The sequence below is a fragment of the Prunus dulcis genome, chromosome 6, assembly GCF_902201215.1.
Source record: "Prunus dulcis chromosome 6, ALMONDv2, whole genome shotgun sequence".
Classification (NCBI taxonomy): domain Eukaryota; kingdom Viridiplantae; phylum Streptophyta; class Magnoliopsida; order Rosales; family Rosaceae; genus Prunus; species Prunus dulcis.
Window position 1 is genome coordinate 29,138,873 of NC_047655.1, and position 14,862 is coordinate 29,153,734.

A 14,862-nucleotide genomic window follows, 5' to 3' on the forward strand; every position below is an offset into this window, starting at 1 on the left:
ATTGTTCGTCTTTTTATTTTCCGATGAAATGGGGTGGTAAACTACCCAGACACAGGACCGAAAACAACTAAAAGCAAATCAAAAAAAGAAAAAATTGTTTTTATTTTTGTCGGGTCGACCCAATCCCATGCTGAACGACCCATGAAACGACTTATAAATACTTGGGCCTGGTCATTGTTATCCAAATTTCCAAGGCCCGGCCCTATCAAGTCTTTCCCGATTGCCCATCTAATTCTCAGAAAGACTCGAGTGTTTTGCACGTGCACCACCACTCATACCGAAAGCTTGCTAAGCTCTTCCCTCGTCTCGGGAAGAAAAGGGAGACCCAAAAACTCAAATTTCTTTGTGTTTCGAATTGATTTGGAGCAGTACTTTGATAGAACGAGAACATGAAGATTGTTCGCAAGGACCTTGTTCCAGGCGGACCCGGAAGCGTTAAGGTACTGTTACTATTATTATGATGATTATCGTAATTGTTAGTTAGTTTTTGTTGGTTTGGGTGTAAGCATTTTTGCGTGGAAGCAATTAGTGTTAATCTTTATTCTGAGTTGAATTTTGGCTAACTTTGGAATTGGTGGGTGTGGCAGATGATACCGGTCGATTCCGATGATCTATGGTATGCTTATAATTTGATTGCTCCAGGAGACATAGTTATGGCTGTCACTGTTAGGTAAAGTCCTTTTTCTTTTAGTATCACTTTGCAATCGATGTGAGTGGTATCTTTCTATGTGTCTTAGTGTATATTTGCTTATATGCATAGAGGGTATCCTGATTGCTTGCATGATATTCTTTTTTACATAACTCGTGCTCAGAAACCTGTTTGAATAAAATAACATGTATCCAGTAGAAATTTTCTTGACAACCATATACATTCTGTAATAGGAAAGTTCTGAGAGAAAGTGCTTCTGGTGGAAGAGATGCAGAGCGTGTGAAACTGAAGTTAGAGATAAAAGTTGAGGAGGTAATAGAGAAAAGTTAGATCCAATTTCATAAGGGTTGGTTGTACATGTGTGTGTAACGAAGTTTTCTCAAGATGCTTTTTGTTTCGTATTATGTTCTTCTTCCCCATATTCCTATTAGGTTGCTGATTATGACAAAGTAGGAGCTGTCTTGCGTATACGTGGAAAGAATATCCTGGAGAATGAATATGTAAAGGTAATTGTGGCCTTAAGTTGATTTATAAAGTGATGATTTGGAAATTTTTAAGTTCTTTAAGTTTTTCGTCTTCTTATTATAGATAGGAGCATTTCACACTTTGGAACTTGAGCTGCAGCGACCTTTTGTGTTAAGAAAGGCATGCGTTTCGTTAATCCATACAAATTATAACAAGCCATATTTTCTTTTTCGGTGTTGAATTCTTTGAAGACTATGCTGTATAAAACCTGTTCTGCAATGTGATGACTTGTGGCATGCTATGTCATATGTTTTAGGATGTCTGGGACTCATTGGCCTTGCACGAACTCAATCAAGCCTCTGGTATGCCCTCTTTTTCCCCTTTTCTCTTTTAAATGATTCTTTTATGTTCTTAAATTATTAGTACTCCTTTTTCTTGTGGTATTGACCAATTAATCTTAAAAATTGTCTCATGCCTGTCTTCATCATTGACTCTAGCCCTATACTAGGTTATTAGGGATGGAGGTTGATGTTTAGGGTCCAATCTCTACTGGGTGCATTCCTAAGTTGTGGCCAAAAAAAGAAAGAATAAGTATTGTTTAACATGGTAGGATTGATAAGAAAAACTAACTTGATGCCAAAATTAGCCGTCACATAAATGGCAATTTAGAAGTGCTTAATCTTGGAAGTGTCATCTAGGTTACCAGTATGAACGCTGAAGAATTGAAATCAACCTTTTATGTGATGGTCTTGTCTCTACAATTTTCAGATCCTGCTGCAAGTGCTGATCTAGCTGTGATCTTAATGCAAGAAGGATTAGCACATGTTCTCCTTGTTGGTAAAAGGTGTGTCTGACTTCATTCGGGACATGCGTCCTTGTTTGAGTTTTGTACTACACTATCAGTTGATGGTCTCCATGGACAATTTCAAGCCTATTTGATAACTACTTGAATAATCAGGCACATTACTCACTCTAGTTTTCATTCACACCTATTCTTCTGGTAGTTATTTGCATTAGGATCTTGGTAATATCCTTGAAATGTGTGCTAGGAAACTGCATGACAGACTGGTCAATGTTTTTACAAAAATGTGGACTTTGAAAATCTCAGTTATAAAAAGCTCAAAATCCAGATCATGCATGTGTACACTGTTATCCTATATTACTTACTATGTTCCTGCATTGACGACCTTATGCGACTAATGTTTTTGCAACTAATTATATCAGTATGACAATTACTCGTTCACGGATAGAAACTTCAATTCCTCGCAAGCATGGACCTGCCATTGCAGGTTATGAGTCGGTACGCTTCTTTTTCTTTTCAGAATTTATATTTCCCGAAATGAAGTTATCCGGTAAGACAGATGTTCTGATAATTTCAATAAATATTGTATCACTAATATCTTTGTGTCTTCTACAGGCTTTGAGTAAGTTCTTTGAGAATGTATTACAGGTAATTTCTAGTTGAGTTTTATTTCTGAAGCTCCTTACACTTTCAAACATAGCTTGCCTGTATTGAAACAGGTGTCTATATCTTGCAGGCTTTCTTGAAGTATGTTGATTTCAGTGTTGTCCGCTGTGCTGTGATTGCAAGTCCAGGTTTCACAAAGGTGTGGTATGAGTCCGTATGAATTAAAATCCCATTAAAAGTTATTTTACTTGTGGACTATATAGTAGCACTACAAATAGTGCTTTCTTATGAAATACTAATGATGTAATGTCATGTGCTTCAGGATCAGTTTCATCGTCACCTATTGTTGGAGGCAGAAAGAAGACAGCTGAGATCTATTATTGAAAACAAGTCGCGGATAATTCTTGTGCATACAAGCTCGGGTTACAAGTATGGTCTCCTGATATTTCTGATGGAAAATTGACCTTTCATAATTCCCTGCCCATAACTAAAATCGACAATGTTGCATTGCCCTCGACAAGCCTAAGAATGTTTAAATCAAAACTACTTCTTTATTTTTCTGTAAAATGTTCCCGATTTTACCCTTTTATCATTTTCATTTTCCACTGGATCACGTTGTTGGAGTGGTCCACATTTCATGTTAGTCTAGCGACCACGGATTAATGCGTTTCATGATTTTTATCGCTGCAATTGGTGTTACATTTTTAGTGAGCGATCCCCAGCATGAGCTGGCAACATATCATGTATATCACTTTCTTAAAGAATAACTGGGGCCTTATCAATTCATAAATCCAGTACGTGTGATCCTTATTTTCTCAGAAAGAGGAAAAAGAAAAAAGCAATTCCTATTTAATATTGTTGCTGGCCTATGCTGCATTGTTCTTCTATTGTTTTGAATCTTATTCACATCTGTGCATTTTATCTTCTTGCAATGACAGGCATAGTTTGAGGGAGGTTCTGGATGCTCCAAATGTTATGAATATGATTAAAGATACTCAAGCAGCACAAGAGGTACAATACCCAATTTGGTTAATTTTGCAGTTTCTTCACTTTTCATTGCCAAAATAAAAAAGTAAAAGAAAGAAACTTATTTCCCGCTTTGTTTCGAAGAAGAACTGTACAGGTCCATCCATCCTACATGTCTACATCAAATAATAATGAAAAGAAAATAAGAACTTATGCATCTTGTCTGTCTGTTGGTGGTTCAACAACACTGATATGATTGCATGTGGTGATCACTTTTGGTATACAGTTACATTATGTACTGTGCCCTTCTTTTTCAGGTCCGAGTTCTCCAAGATTTCTTCGGCATGCTTTCAAATGTCAGGTTCTAAAACTGAAATGTCGATTTTGTGGCTTTATTTTTAAGGTTATAATTGGATGCTAACTGACGATCCTTTGGAACAATGATTGGAGGTTTAATCTTGATAAGCATGTGCACAAAGTCAATAATTAGGTGAAGACTGAAAAAAACGTGGGATTTACCTCTTTATGTGCACTGAAATTTGATTGATTCCATGATATCTTGTGACTGGCAGACATCACTTAAAACAAGGTCTTTGCTAAGGGATTCATGTATAGTTAGGTAGATACAGAAAAAAGATTTGAACATGTTAACATGGTCATAATTAAGAAGACTAAGATTAGAATGGAGAGTAACAGCCACAAATGAGCAACAAGGAAACTTCAATTCAGTGGTCGCACCCTCCAACCCAAAAGTCAATTTATGTGTGTCTGATAGTTTATGTAATGGATAAATCTCTGTAGTTTTTACTTGTCGGAAGTATTCTTTATATTATTTATTGTAGTTGTGTTATCTTTTCGTTTTCCAACATTGTCAAGCATTTAACACAGTGATTGAATTGTTCTTGTTATTCTGCAGGATCCAGATCGTGCATGCTATGGACCAAAGCATGTTGAAGTTGCTCATGAACGAATGGCTATCCAAACCCTTTTGATAACAGATGAACTCTTCAGGTTAGTTTATGGGTTTTCTGTCCAGCTAATTGAGAAGTAGTGCCACATGATTTTATTTTTGATAATAAAGTTCTATATTACATGGATGTTCAAAGCATGTTTTCTGAAATCAACACAGTTATTTACATTGCATTTCCTTCAATTCTTTCGTGTTTTATTTTACTTTTCGGGGGAGGGAAAAAGTTTTGTACTTGGTACAAAAACTGCTGCATAAATCTATTATTAGCTTTAGATTCAAAAGATGCTAATTTGCTTGATGGCTTGGCGGATGTTGTTTTTGCTTGGAAAGGGCGTGGTCTGGGAGATTTGTTACTCCTTAACCTGAAACCTAACATGCCGAGGTTTATTGGCACATTCATACTCGCTAGCAGTTCTAGTTGATTAGGTACTTGTGCACTCTCTAAATAAGTTACTCATGCACCGATCACTGTTAAAGCTTTTTGGTTATGTTCACACTCATGCACATATATCTTGTCGTAATTCCATTAATGAGTAAATTTAAGATGTCCTGGTGCCACTGACCCTCTTGTTTCCTTTACCATACTGATTCTTTACTAATAATGAAATGGTCCAACATGGTCTTTCCATTACAGGAAAATGTGGAGAAATGTATGTAAGTTTAAGGGGGTGTAACTTTAACATTTTCTTGATGGACAGGAATGCGGATGTAGTAGCAAGGCAAAAGTATGCCAATTTGGTGAAATCAGTGAAGGATTCAGGGGGCACTGTTCATATTTTTTCTTCTTTGCATGTTTCAGGAGAACGTGAGTATTTACATTGTTCATACAAATGCTGCTTTAAGTATCTGACCCTCTTTTTAGACATACTTTACTGAACCAACTTTCTAATTATCTTATCAATGAACAGAACTGGCACAAATAACTGGGATCGCTGCAATCCTTCGTTTCCCTCTACCAGACCTAGACGACATAGAGATGTAATGGAACAAGTGATCTGTTGGAAATTATCAGTCGTGTGTTGTAGATCATAGTTAGGTATAAGTTATGTACTATTTTGGCGAATGCTTTGTGCACCTACACAAATAACAATTGTAACATCTAGGGGAAAGCTGCAAAGGTGGAAGATGCTTGAAGCCTTGAGGATGAGTTTTGTTGGCGTTGGGTAGTTTGATTGGCTTAGCAATTAGTTTGCTTGCATACAACGGAGTCTTTTAATTTGTTTGACCGATGACTCCTTGTTAAAGTGTTACAAATATTATTTATATCGTATTGAGTAAGGTATATATTTACTTTAATTTGTGTGCCCCCATTGTTTTGTTTAATATGAGAAAGAAACTTCTTCCTTTTACAAATCTTGTTTTCCATTTATAATAAAAAATCTCCTAAAGCAGAGGAGGTTTAGCTATATTTAGCTACAAGTATGTGCGGTAAAAATTAAAAAAGGGCCAAAACCCCGAATGGAGATGCACCATTTTTGCAAGTTTTTATAAATTGAGGGCTATTTTAAGAGAGAGGTGTTGTGGGATCAGGTATTCCAAAGAATGAGGAACCAAACTGAATTAGCAAGAGAAACAAGGAGTTCTGTGTCTCTCCTGGTTTCGTTTCTTGGGTGGATGTTAAGGGTTGATCAAAGTATAATCCATACTTTGAAAGATCCAAGCTTGAGGAAAGTGGTAGTTAACTTTCTTAGATTGTTCAATGAGTCTTGGCTAAGAAAGTTAATTACCTATCTTTGATTGTTGTGGGGGCTGGTTATGCTTACGAGTATTTACCCTCACATTCACGGCAAAAGTTCGGTTTATTGCCCACCATTTTGTTAAAAGAAAGAAAAGTAAAAGAAATAAATAAAAAAGATTGTTGAAAGAAAGATGCCAAGAGGGGTGGTTGTGGTTGTACGAGGGGTGAGGCAAAATGACGGTAACATCACCAACTTTGTGTTGGCGAATTGTATGATTGCTTCCTTGGGTGGCCTCATCTTTGGTTATGACTCAGGTTGAGCTCAAGCTCTTATCAACCATGTAATTTCTTTTTTCTTTCTTCTTCTTTTTCCCCCTCAAACTGGGAGGAGCAAGTTCTTCTCAACGTTTAACAAAAAAAATTCCTGGGTTTTTGTATACTACCAAGATGTTGAATATAATGGTAACCAAAACTTGTGAAATGGTAATTGTATTGCAGGAGGGGTGCTTTCAAGGGAATTGTTCCTGAAGAAGTTTCTTCCATCTGCATTACTGAAACACGGCAATGAAAGGGATCATGAAAACATGTACTGCAAATCAGAAGATGGCCAGCCAATGGTAATGTTTACCTACTCTCTTTACCTTGCAGCATTGGTAGCCTCCTTGGTTGCTTCTACAGTAACCAGGGCCTGTGGTCGAAACATGTCCATGCGCATTGCCAGTCTTATGTACTTGATCGGAGCCATCCTAACCGCTGCTGCATTGAACATACCCATGCTGATCGTAGGCCGCATATTGCTCGGTATAGGCATTGGTTTTGCCGTTCAGTCTAGCCTAATCTATTTGTCAGAAATGGCACCGGCATATATCAGAGGAGCTCTCAACTTCGGGTTCCAAATGAATGTGACGATTGGGATATTGCTGGGAAATTTTGTCAACTATGGCACTGGCCAAATAAAGGGTGGATGGGGATGGAGACTCTCTTTAACTCTAGCAGTTATCCCAGCAGTCATGCTTCTTGTTGGGTCTCTCTTCCTACCAGACACTCCCAATTCTATGCTTGACAGAGGCCAACCAGCTGACAAGGTAAAGAAGATGTTACAGAATATTCGGGGCACGAAAAATGTGGAGGAGGAGTTCCAAGGCCTTGTTTATGCATCCGAGGCTGCAAAAAAAGTAGATTCTCCATGGAAACAGCTCCTGCTGCATCCCAGATATAGGCCTCACCTTGTCATGTGCGTCCTGGTTCCAGTTTTCCAGCAGCTCACTGGCATTAATGCCATCACATTCTATGCACCAGTCCTCTACAAGGCTTTAGGCTTCGGCCACCAGGCTTCGCTTGTGTCGTCAGCTGTAACCGGCGTTGTCAATGTGGTTGCTACTTGTGTTTCTGTGGCGGGGGTGGACACTTTTGGGAGGAGGCCTCTGTTCCTACAAGGCGGTGTTCAAATGTTTGTATGTCAGGTGGCGGTGGCAACCATGGTAGCGATAAAGTTCGGAGTGTCTGGCCAGGGGAACTTGACGCAAAGCGAGGCTGATTTTCTGCTGATCTTAATTTGCTTCTATGTAGCAGCATTTGCGTGGTCTTGGGGGCCATTGGGATGGTTAATACCAAGTGAGATGTGTCCATTGGAGGTGAGATCAGCAGGGCAAGCCCTGAATGTGTCTATAAACATGTTGTTCACATTTGGGATTGCTCAGTCTTCCCTCGCTATGTTTTGCCACCTCAAGTTTGGGCTCTTCTTTCTTTTCGCCGGATTTGTGGCGCTCATGACCATCTTCATATACTACTTCCTGCCTGAGACCAAGAACGTTCGGATCGAAGACATGGACAGTGTGTTCAGGGAACACTGGTTCTGGGGGAGATATATCCCAGATGAGGTTCATGAACTTGACATGCATTATTGAGAATCTCCAATCTTCATCATCCATCGCCATGATTGAGATTGATCAAAATATGCAGGCCAGGCCTAACCAAGGGGCTATCAGCTCATCACACATGTTAATTAACTTGACAAAGTTTGAGGTTGCACTTTAGGTCCAAATTAAGGGTACAAATTTCTAGTTATTTGTACATCCATTTACTTGATGATGAGTCTAAATTTAATCAAGAAAACTAAGAAAATGGGGATGAAGGAAGAATTTGGAGGTTTCCTCTCCAAAACCTCTTTACAACTTTCTAGACTTCTCATCTCATACCATGAAACACCAAAACTAAAAAAGAAGGTGGATATCTAATTCAAACAAACAAAAGTATTTCTTATCATTGTTTTCAATTTTGATCATACCACGTGGCAGCTTCATACTGGTCAGCCAATCGACCATTTGTGGGACCGCTGCCACTTTTATTTATTTATTTAAAGAACCAGCCCAGGCTTAAGTTTTGGGCCAAATCTTCTCACAACTAAAAAGAAAAGCCTAAAAAGCCCTGAAGCACCTCCTCCTCCTCGTTCCGCATCATCCCCAGTAATGGCAACCTCCAAACTCTCGTCCCACATCCGTCGTCTTCGCCCATCCGCCTTCAACTTCCTCCCCGCTCTCTCTCACGCCCGTCAATTTCATTACCTCACAAACCCTAACCCCAACCCTAACTCTAACCTTCTCTCACCTCACCCCCCGTGGAACTCCTACGCGTTTCCTCAAACTCTCACTTTCTCTCACTCTCGATTTCTCTCCAGTAGCTCTTCAGAGGACTCGGATTTCGTTCAACTCGGCGTCTCCGGCGCCGACTCAGCGGCTCAGTCGGAGCTTTTGAATTTAGGTGGTTGCGCTGGTGAAGAGTATCTGCTTCCCGTTCGAGCGCTAATTTCGGTGCTTGATGGGTTTCATGATCTCACTCGTTTGCCATGGTGGGTGTTGATTGATTTATGCTTTATTTTGAAACTGCGGCCGAAATGTGGAATTTTTAGTATATATATATTTAAGTGTTTGGATTTGTATGCTCTTTTTTATATTTTGTAATTCATTTTCATTTTAAATTATTAACAGGTGGATAGTTATTGCGTCCTCTACTTTGGCTATGAGACTTTCATTGCTCCCCTTACTCATTGTGCAACTGCAAAAATTGAAAATAATTGGAGAGTTACTTCCCAAATGTGAGTTTTAGACTTCCAATTCAATTCGCTTGTTTGATTGCTCTACTTTGTTATTCCCTCCAGGCCAATTTCACTTTTACCCGTACGAACTGTTCTTGCGTTGCTTTTATCCAACCACAGTGTGTGCATTAGCATTTAGTTAAACCTGAGCTTTCTGTATTTTGTTTGGCACAAAAATAATATAACTACTAACTAGCAACTGTTATTTTTACTTTTGTATTTTCACTTTACGAATAGATTTTGAAGCAATTATTTGTACTTTATTGTTGTTCTTTTTCCTACAATTAAGTCCTTTCTTTCTTTAATTTTTTTTTCCTTTTAATGTAGCCATATATTTATTTGTTTATTTTTATATTTATTAAATTTTGTTTGACTCATATGAATTTCTCATAGTGCCTCCTCCACTGCCACCACCCTTCTCAGGAAAGAGTTCTATTGATCAGATTTCTCTATTTCGGAAGGAAAGAAGTGCAATCGGATGTCCCTCATTGTTATGGTTCCTTGCATCCTTCTCTGTCCAGGTAATTTTCTTATATGATGTTTGGGTTTAAGGGAAAGAGAGAACCTTTCTATTGCTGGATGATTGATGTGACCCTTTATTTATTTTTACTTTTTTCATTAGGCAGCCCTGATTTTAATCTTGTTTTAAATACATAGGATGGGTCAATAATAATTGATTAGAAATCCTTTAAATCTGTCATGTATATCTTGCACATATCTTCAATTTATTTTGATGACTATAATGTTTACTTGTATATTGTACTCCTCATACATGTGAAATAAATGAGCTATAAGACGATAAAGGACACTGTTGAGTGATGAATTTTCAAGGTTGGCGAGAGTTAACAACCTTGATGACTAATATAGTCAGTTTGAAGGCTTTGGTGAAACTACGAGTGCTAAGAGTTTCTCAAGAAAAGTGTGGGTTATGGTTGTGAGAAAAAGATGTCTTGGTCTTTTCACTAAAACAAAGAATCTTGTGTTTTTGCTAAATATATGTATTGTTAGATAATTTTTTCTTCTTCAATAATTAACAATGTTTCCCTGTCTTATAATTCATCTGCAGGTTCCATGCTTTCTTCTGTGGTTGAATAGCATTCGGAGAATGTCACTGGGTAATCATCCTGGGTTTGATTGCGTAAGAACATATACAGTTTTCTTTTGGTCAGTTTTATGTGATGCTTATCTATTCTATGGTATGTGGAAACCGAAATGTATAATGCTTCAGAGAATTGACCATAGTGCAGTTCTAAATCTTTGGTAGCATTTATGCAACTTTTCTTTTAGCCTTAAAAGCAGATGAATATGGAATTCTTTTATTTCATTTCAGGGTGGCACTTTGTGGTTCAACAATTTGGCTGAATTGCCTCATGGTGTTTATGGTGCCATCTTTCCTTTCCTGATTGCTGGTTTGCACTATGCAAATGTTCAGGTACTTAATCATGTACTTGGTCTCTATTGATTTCAGATTCAAGTCATTTATCTTTTTATCTATTTTACCTTGTATCAACCTTCTGTGGAGTTATATTATATGGTCAAATGTGTGAGAAGAATTTTCAAACTGTAGAGATGATGATCCCATTGCCCCATGTGTGGGTGCTTTAATGTGATATGTTTATTGTACTGTGGTTTGCAGAACTCAAAGGCAATCTGATAAGTGAAATTAAAAATTTAAAGATCGTTGAAAATAAATCTAATTTAAGGCTGGATCAATTTTGAGTTTTTTTCTTGTTACAATATAGCACATAAGAGGAGTTCGTAGTGTTTAAGGAATGGGACAAATCTGCTATGGGGTCAACGTTAAAAACTTGGTTTGGTTAATTTAGTTGTGTGGGTCTTTTGCAGTGTTCTTGTAACTAGTTAGATACCTTTTTTTTGTTTTGTATGTTAATTTTAAGTGTAGCTGATGTTTATCTTTTCTACTCATCAGATTTCTTTTAAGACATCTTCACTCGTGAAAGGCAATGACCTATTGAGCAATCTAGCAAAAGTGAGTAGATATACTATTCATACCAGTGAGAATGCTTTCTTACTAAATTCCCTCCCCTTCTTGTTAGTTATGATTGTAGTAATATTTTTAACCAGTTGAAGGTTTATTTATTTTCACATAATTGATTAGGGTTCTCTATCTTATTGCAGTACTACAAGTTTTATTTGGATATTATGACGTTGCCTATTATTGTAATTGGCTTCTGTATTCCTCAGGTAATTTTACTTTTATCTTTACAAGTTTGTGAAATTAGGCTGTGGTATATTGGATCACATGATTGTTCTCTATGGCCTAGGAAATTTCGACATATACATCTACATTATTTTGCAGGGAAGCCTAGTGTATTGGGTTACAAATAGCTCATTAAGTGTCATTCAGGTGAGTAAACTATACTTACTTTTTAACTTCCCTTCTAAAGAGAGGATAAATCTGTTACTGTGCCATCTAGATTTCTTTTTGTGTCTTAATACTTGCAATATTTTTTATGCTGCAATATATTTTTATGTTTTAGGTGGGGTTTCTTTTTGTGTCTTTATACATTGTAACTAAGTATCATAAAACTAGTTTTTCCTTCTAATCTCCCTATATTTTCAGCAATTGGTTCTCAAAGACCCTGCTGTGCGTGCAAAGTTGGGGTTGCCAGACAAGGATGCTCCTACAGACACTGCAATATCAGAGAAGCCTGGTACTCCTGAAATATCACCCTTGGCTTCTCCTACAAGATGGAAGAAAATAACTTTACAGAACCTGTCCCCTACAGAGCTGCTTAATGTGAGTGTTCATGAACTGGAACCTTGTGCATTATGTTTATACCATTTGTCATTCTAGGTTTTCTTACAACATCCTGCCTGGGATTCTTGGGACAGCTTTCGGTCCAAGTCTTATCAGAAGGCGATAAAGAAAAAGCACTTCCTTTGCTGAAGTAATTTTCTCTGTTGGAATTGCAGTACATATTTTATCATATCAATTGTTTTTTATGCACTAAATAATTTTTTATTTTTTTGTTTTAAAACAGACTTGCCCTTGAGAAGGATCCTGAATATGCGAGAGCATTGATTGTAATGGGTCAGACTCTATTGCAGAAAAGTTTGCACGCAGAGGCTACTGAGTACTTTCAGCGTGCCATCACCAAGGTCGGAATACATGTTTACTTTATATGGTTTTTACCTTTCTGTTTTCATATCAGCAAGTATGATTGGGTTTATATATTGGGTGTGACGTTTGCCTAAGCACTGCACTTTGTGATTATAAGGTTTCAGAATAATAGTCTGCCTTCCTCACAAAAAGTCAAGGGATATGATACTTCAGTGGCATTCTATGTGACTGCTACTGTTATGACATTTTTTCAATTTGCAACCACTGTTTCTAGATTGGAATCTTTTGCTTTTTCATTCATTAATCACTCTTAATTTCTCATCAGCTCTACAGTGCTGGCCAGCCGACAGAAGTGGAGGACATTGATCTTCTAATTCTTGCATCTCAGTGGGCCGGTGTTGCCTACATACGGCAGGTGAGGCTCAGTATGCTTTACTGATGGCATTTCTGCATACAAATGTGTCTAGAAGAAAACTTTTGAGACTGCTATGTTTCATTTATGGTTTGAATATATTTTCTTTAAGGAAATGCTGACACAGATGGTTAGCATCGCCAAATCTTTACTCATCTTCCATTCTTCTATGTTTAGGTTTTTAGACTGTTACTTATGACTGAGCCATGGTGTGCCTTGGAACTGTACTTGGTTTCAGCAGGTCAAAAGCCATAATTTTAATTTACTTTTCACCCGTGTTTGAGCAGGGAAAAAGTGCCGAAGGGATTGTACACCTTGAAAGAGTTGCACAATTGGAAGAGCCAGATGAACCAAGCAGCAAAAGCCATTATTTTGAAGGGTTATTATTGCTTTCAAGGTAATTTCTCATAGTTATTTTTTTTAATGTTGCAATGAGTTGATTAGAGTAGTATTTGTGAAGAAATCTTCCACATATGTATTTAAATTTTAAAGCACTTGTGTGGCTGGGCTTGGCTTTTCAGCGCTTTATCCAATGTGGGTCGCAAGGCTGAAGCTTTAAAGTATCTGCGCTTGGCTGCTGCTTATAACCCTGATTACAACGAATACTTGGAGCAATATGAAAATGAAAACGAGGATGAGAGTTTTGTCGGTGATCTCATTGGCAGTAGGCGAAGGGATTATTGATTTTGCATAATTCACTACAAGATTTATTTATATTGGTTTGCTTTTCACGCAAAGTGTATATTGGTGTGCTCATTTTTGTTATAGATACTAATCATTGATTTGTATTTTTCAGTGTCCAGGATCAAAATAATTGACACAAATTAGGAAATTTAATTTTTGAAGGAGTTGTCATGGTAGAACATTGGATCCATATATAATCTTCTGTACTGAGTGTTTGCTCTTAATTAATCTTCAAAAGTGTATATAAATTTAGTGGATTCTGATACAAGATAAGCAGCTTGGCGCCAGAAGTGCTTAAACTTTGGTTGATGACATCGAACTTCTTAGTACTTTTGCAGCCGATGGTCATCTTAGTTGTCAATTTCCACCAACCAGAAATTGAATGAGTTGGCTCTTGTTTCTTGCCTTTTCATCTACCTCAAGTCTTTTATCCAAATCGCTCGCCATAGAGGCCACAGGCATAGCCTGTGTTTTCCTTTTGTTGGACTTGGAGCCCATGGCCTATGTTGTGGAGATTATTCTTCATAATGGAAGATTAATATACCCCATGGTAGTTAATCTTACTTAACCAAACATTTGTCTTCATTCATCCCTACATATATGTAAAGCAAAACGATAAGATAAGGGCTTTAATTCTTGAGAGCACAAGAGTTGTAATTCTTAATTTTTCCAAGGAAATGATAATCCCATAAAAATTAGCTAGCTGTTCATGTTTTAATTATAATTTACAAGCATGATTTTATTTATTTATAAAAATTAATTGTAAGTAATATGCACGCGTGACACGTTTTGAATCTTCTCCTTCCATTCGAAGTCTCTGTAAAACGGTAAAAGAGGCGAAATGATAAATAGAAATAGGGGAAAAGAAGCTGGCTAATCCTAATCGATTGCTGCTGGAGATCATTCAGGATTTAGCATCCTTTATTTTAATATTATATTAGGATCCCACGTGCCCTCCATTTGTCCTCTTGTTTATTTGACAACTCAAAACCGAGTTATATTAATTTTCTTTCTTTTATTTGGAACCGTGTACTAATTTGAAATAGACTTATTATCACAAAACGTCTCTAACGTTTGCGAAACTATTACATTGCATCCTTAAAGTTTTTTTGTATCACTCATGGTCCCTAACGTTAATATAGGTGCTCTTAAATAGTCCCTCCGTCAAAAAAACTGTTAAATCCAAGAATATAATAGTCAAATCAATCCAAAATTATATAAAAAAAATATTTTTTATTTCCTCCCTTCTCTCTTTCTTTTCTTCTTCTTCTTTCTGCCCGTTCTTTTCTTTTCTTCTTCTCTCTCCCTGTTTCTCTTTTTTTTCTTTTTTTTTTCTCCTTTTCTCTCTTTCTTCCTCTTTTCTCTTTCTTCCTCTTTTCTTCTTCTTTTCCTTCTCATGGCTGTTTCTTTTTCTTCCTCTTTCCTTCTTTGTTCCTCATTTCATCTTCTCT

The 14,862-nt window shown here is 37.3% G+C and overlaps 3 protein-coding genes across 7 annotated transcripts; all 3 read left to right on the forward strand.

The window, feature by feature from the left end:
• Positions 1-265: 265 nt before the first annotated feature.
• On the forward strand, positions 266-5,754 carry LOC117631888 (protein PELOTA 1). 4 transcript variants are annotated; one of them, XM_034365223.1, is made up of 16 exons: positions 266-440; positions 588-670; positions 883-961; positions 1,081-1,155; positions 1,238-1,294; positions 1,431-1,476; positions 1,883-1,958; positions 2,339-2,414; positions 2,532-2,564; positions 2,653-2,721; positions 2,845-2,951; positions 3,461-3,533; positions 3,806-3,844; positions 4,405-4,499; positions 5,157-5,263; positions 5,367-5,754. In XM_034365223.1, exons 1-16 carry the CDS (start codon positions 390-392, stop codon positions 5,438-5,440), a joined length of 1,140 nt encoding a protein of 379 aa, XP_034221114.1. In that variant the 5' UTR covers positions 266-389; the 3' UTR covers positions 5,441-5,754. The 4 variants fall into 4 exon arrangements, with proteins under 4 accessions (XP_034221114.1, XP_034221115.1, XP_034221116.1 ...); XM_034365224.1 differs by lacking the exon at positions 3,806-3,844; XM_034365225.1 differs by lacking the exon at positions 1,238-1,294.
• A 245-nt stretch (positions 5,755-5,999) lies between these two features.
• LOC117631344 (sugar transport protein 11-like) lies at positions 6,000-8,310 on the forward strand. Its single transcript, XM_034364444.1, has 2 exons — positions 6,000-6,451; positions 6,635-8,310. The coding sequence occupies exons 1-2, from the start codon at positions 6,328-6,330 to the stop codon at positions 8,041-8,043; spliced, it is 1,533 nt and encodes a 510-aa protein (XP_034220335.1). The 5' UTR covers positions 6,000-6,327; the 3' UTR covers positions 8,044-8,310.
• A 209-nt stretch (positions 8,311-8,519) lies between these two features.
• On the forward strand, positions 8,520-13,676 carry LOC117632963 (ALBINO3-like protein 2, chloroplastic). 2 transcript variants are annotated; one of them, XM_034366613.1, is made up of 14 exons: positions 8,520-8,984; positions 9,124-9,230; positions 9,624-9,751; positions 10,297-10,368; positions 10,561-10,662; positions 11,161-11,220; positions 11,370-11,435; positions 11,551-11,598; positions 11,815-11,991; positions 12,087-12,142; positions 12,236-12,353; positions 12,641-12,730; positions 13,015-13,124; positions 13,249-13,676. In XM_034366613.1, exons 1-14 carry the CDS (start codon positions 8,605-8,607, stop codon positions 13,409-13,411), a joined length of 1,677 nt encoding a protein of 558 aa, XP_034222504.1. In that variant the 5' UTR covers positions 8,520-8,604; the 3' UTR covers positions 13,412-13,676. The 2 variants fall into 2 exon arrangements, with proteins under 2 accessions (XP_034222504.1, XP_034222506.1); XM_034366615.1 differs by lacking the exon at positions 11,551-11,598.
• Positions 13,677-14,862: the final 1,186 nt, after the last annotated feature.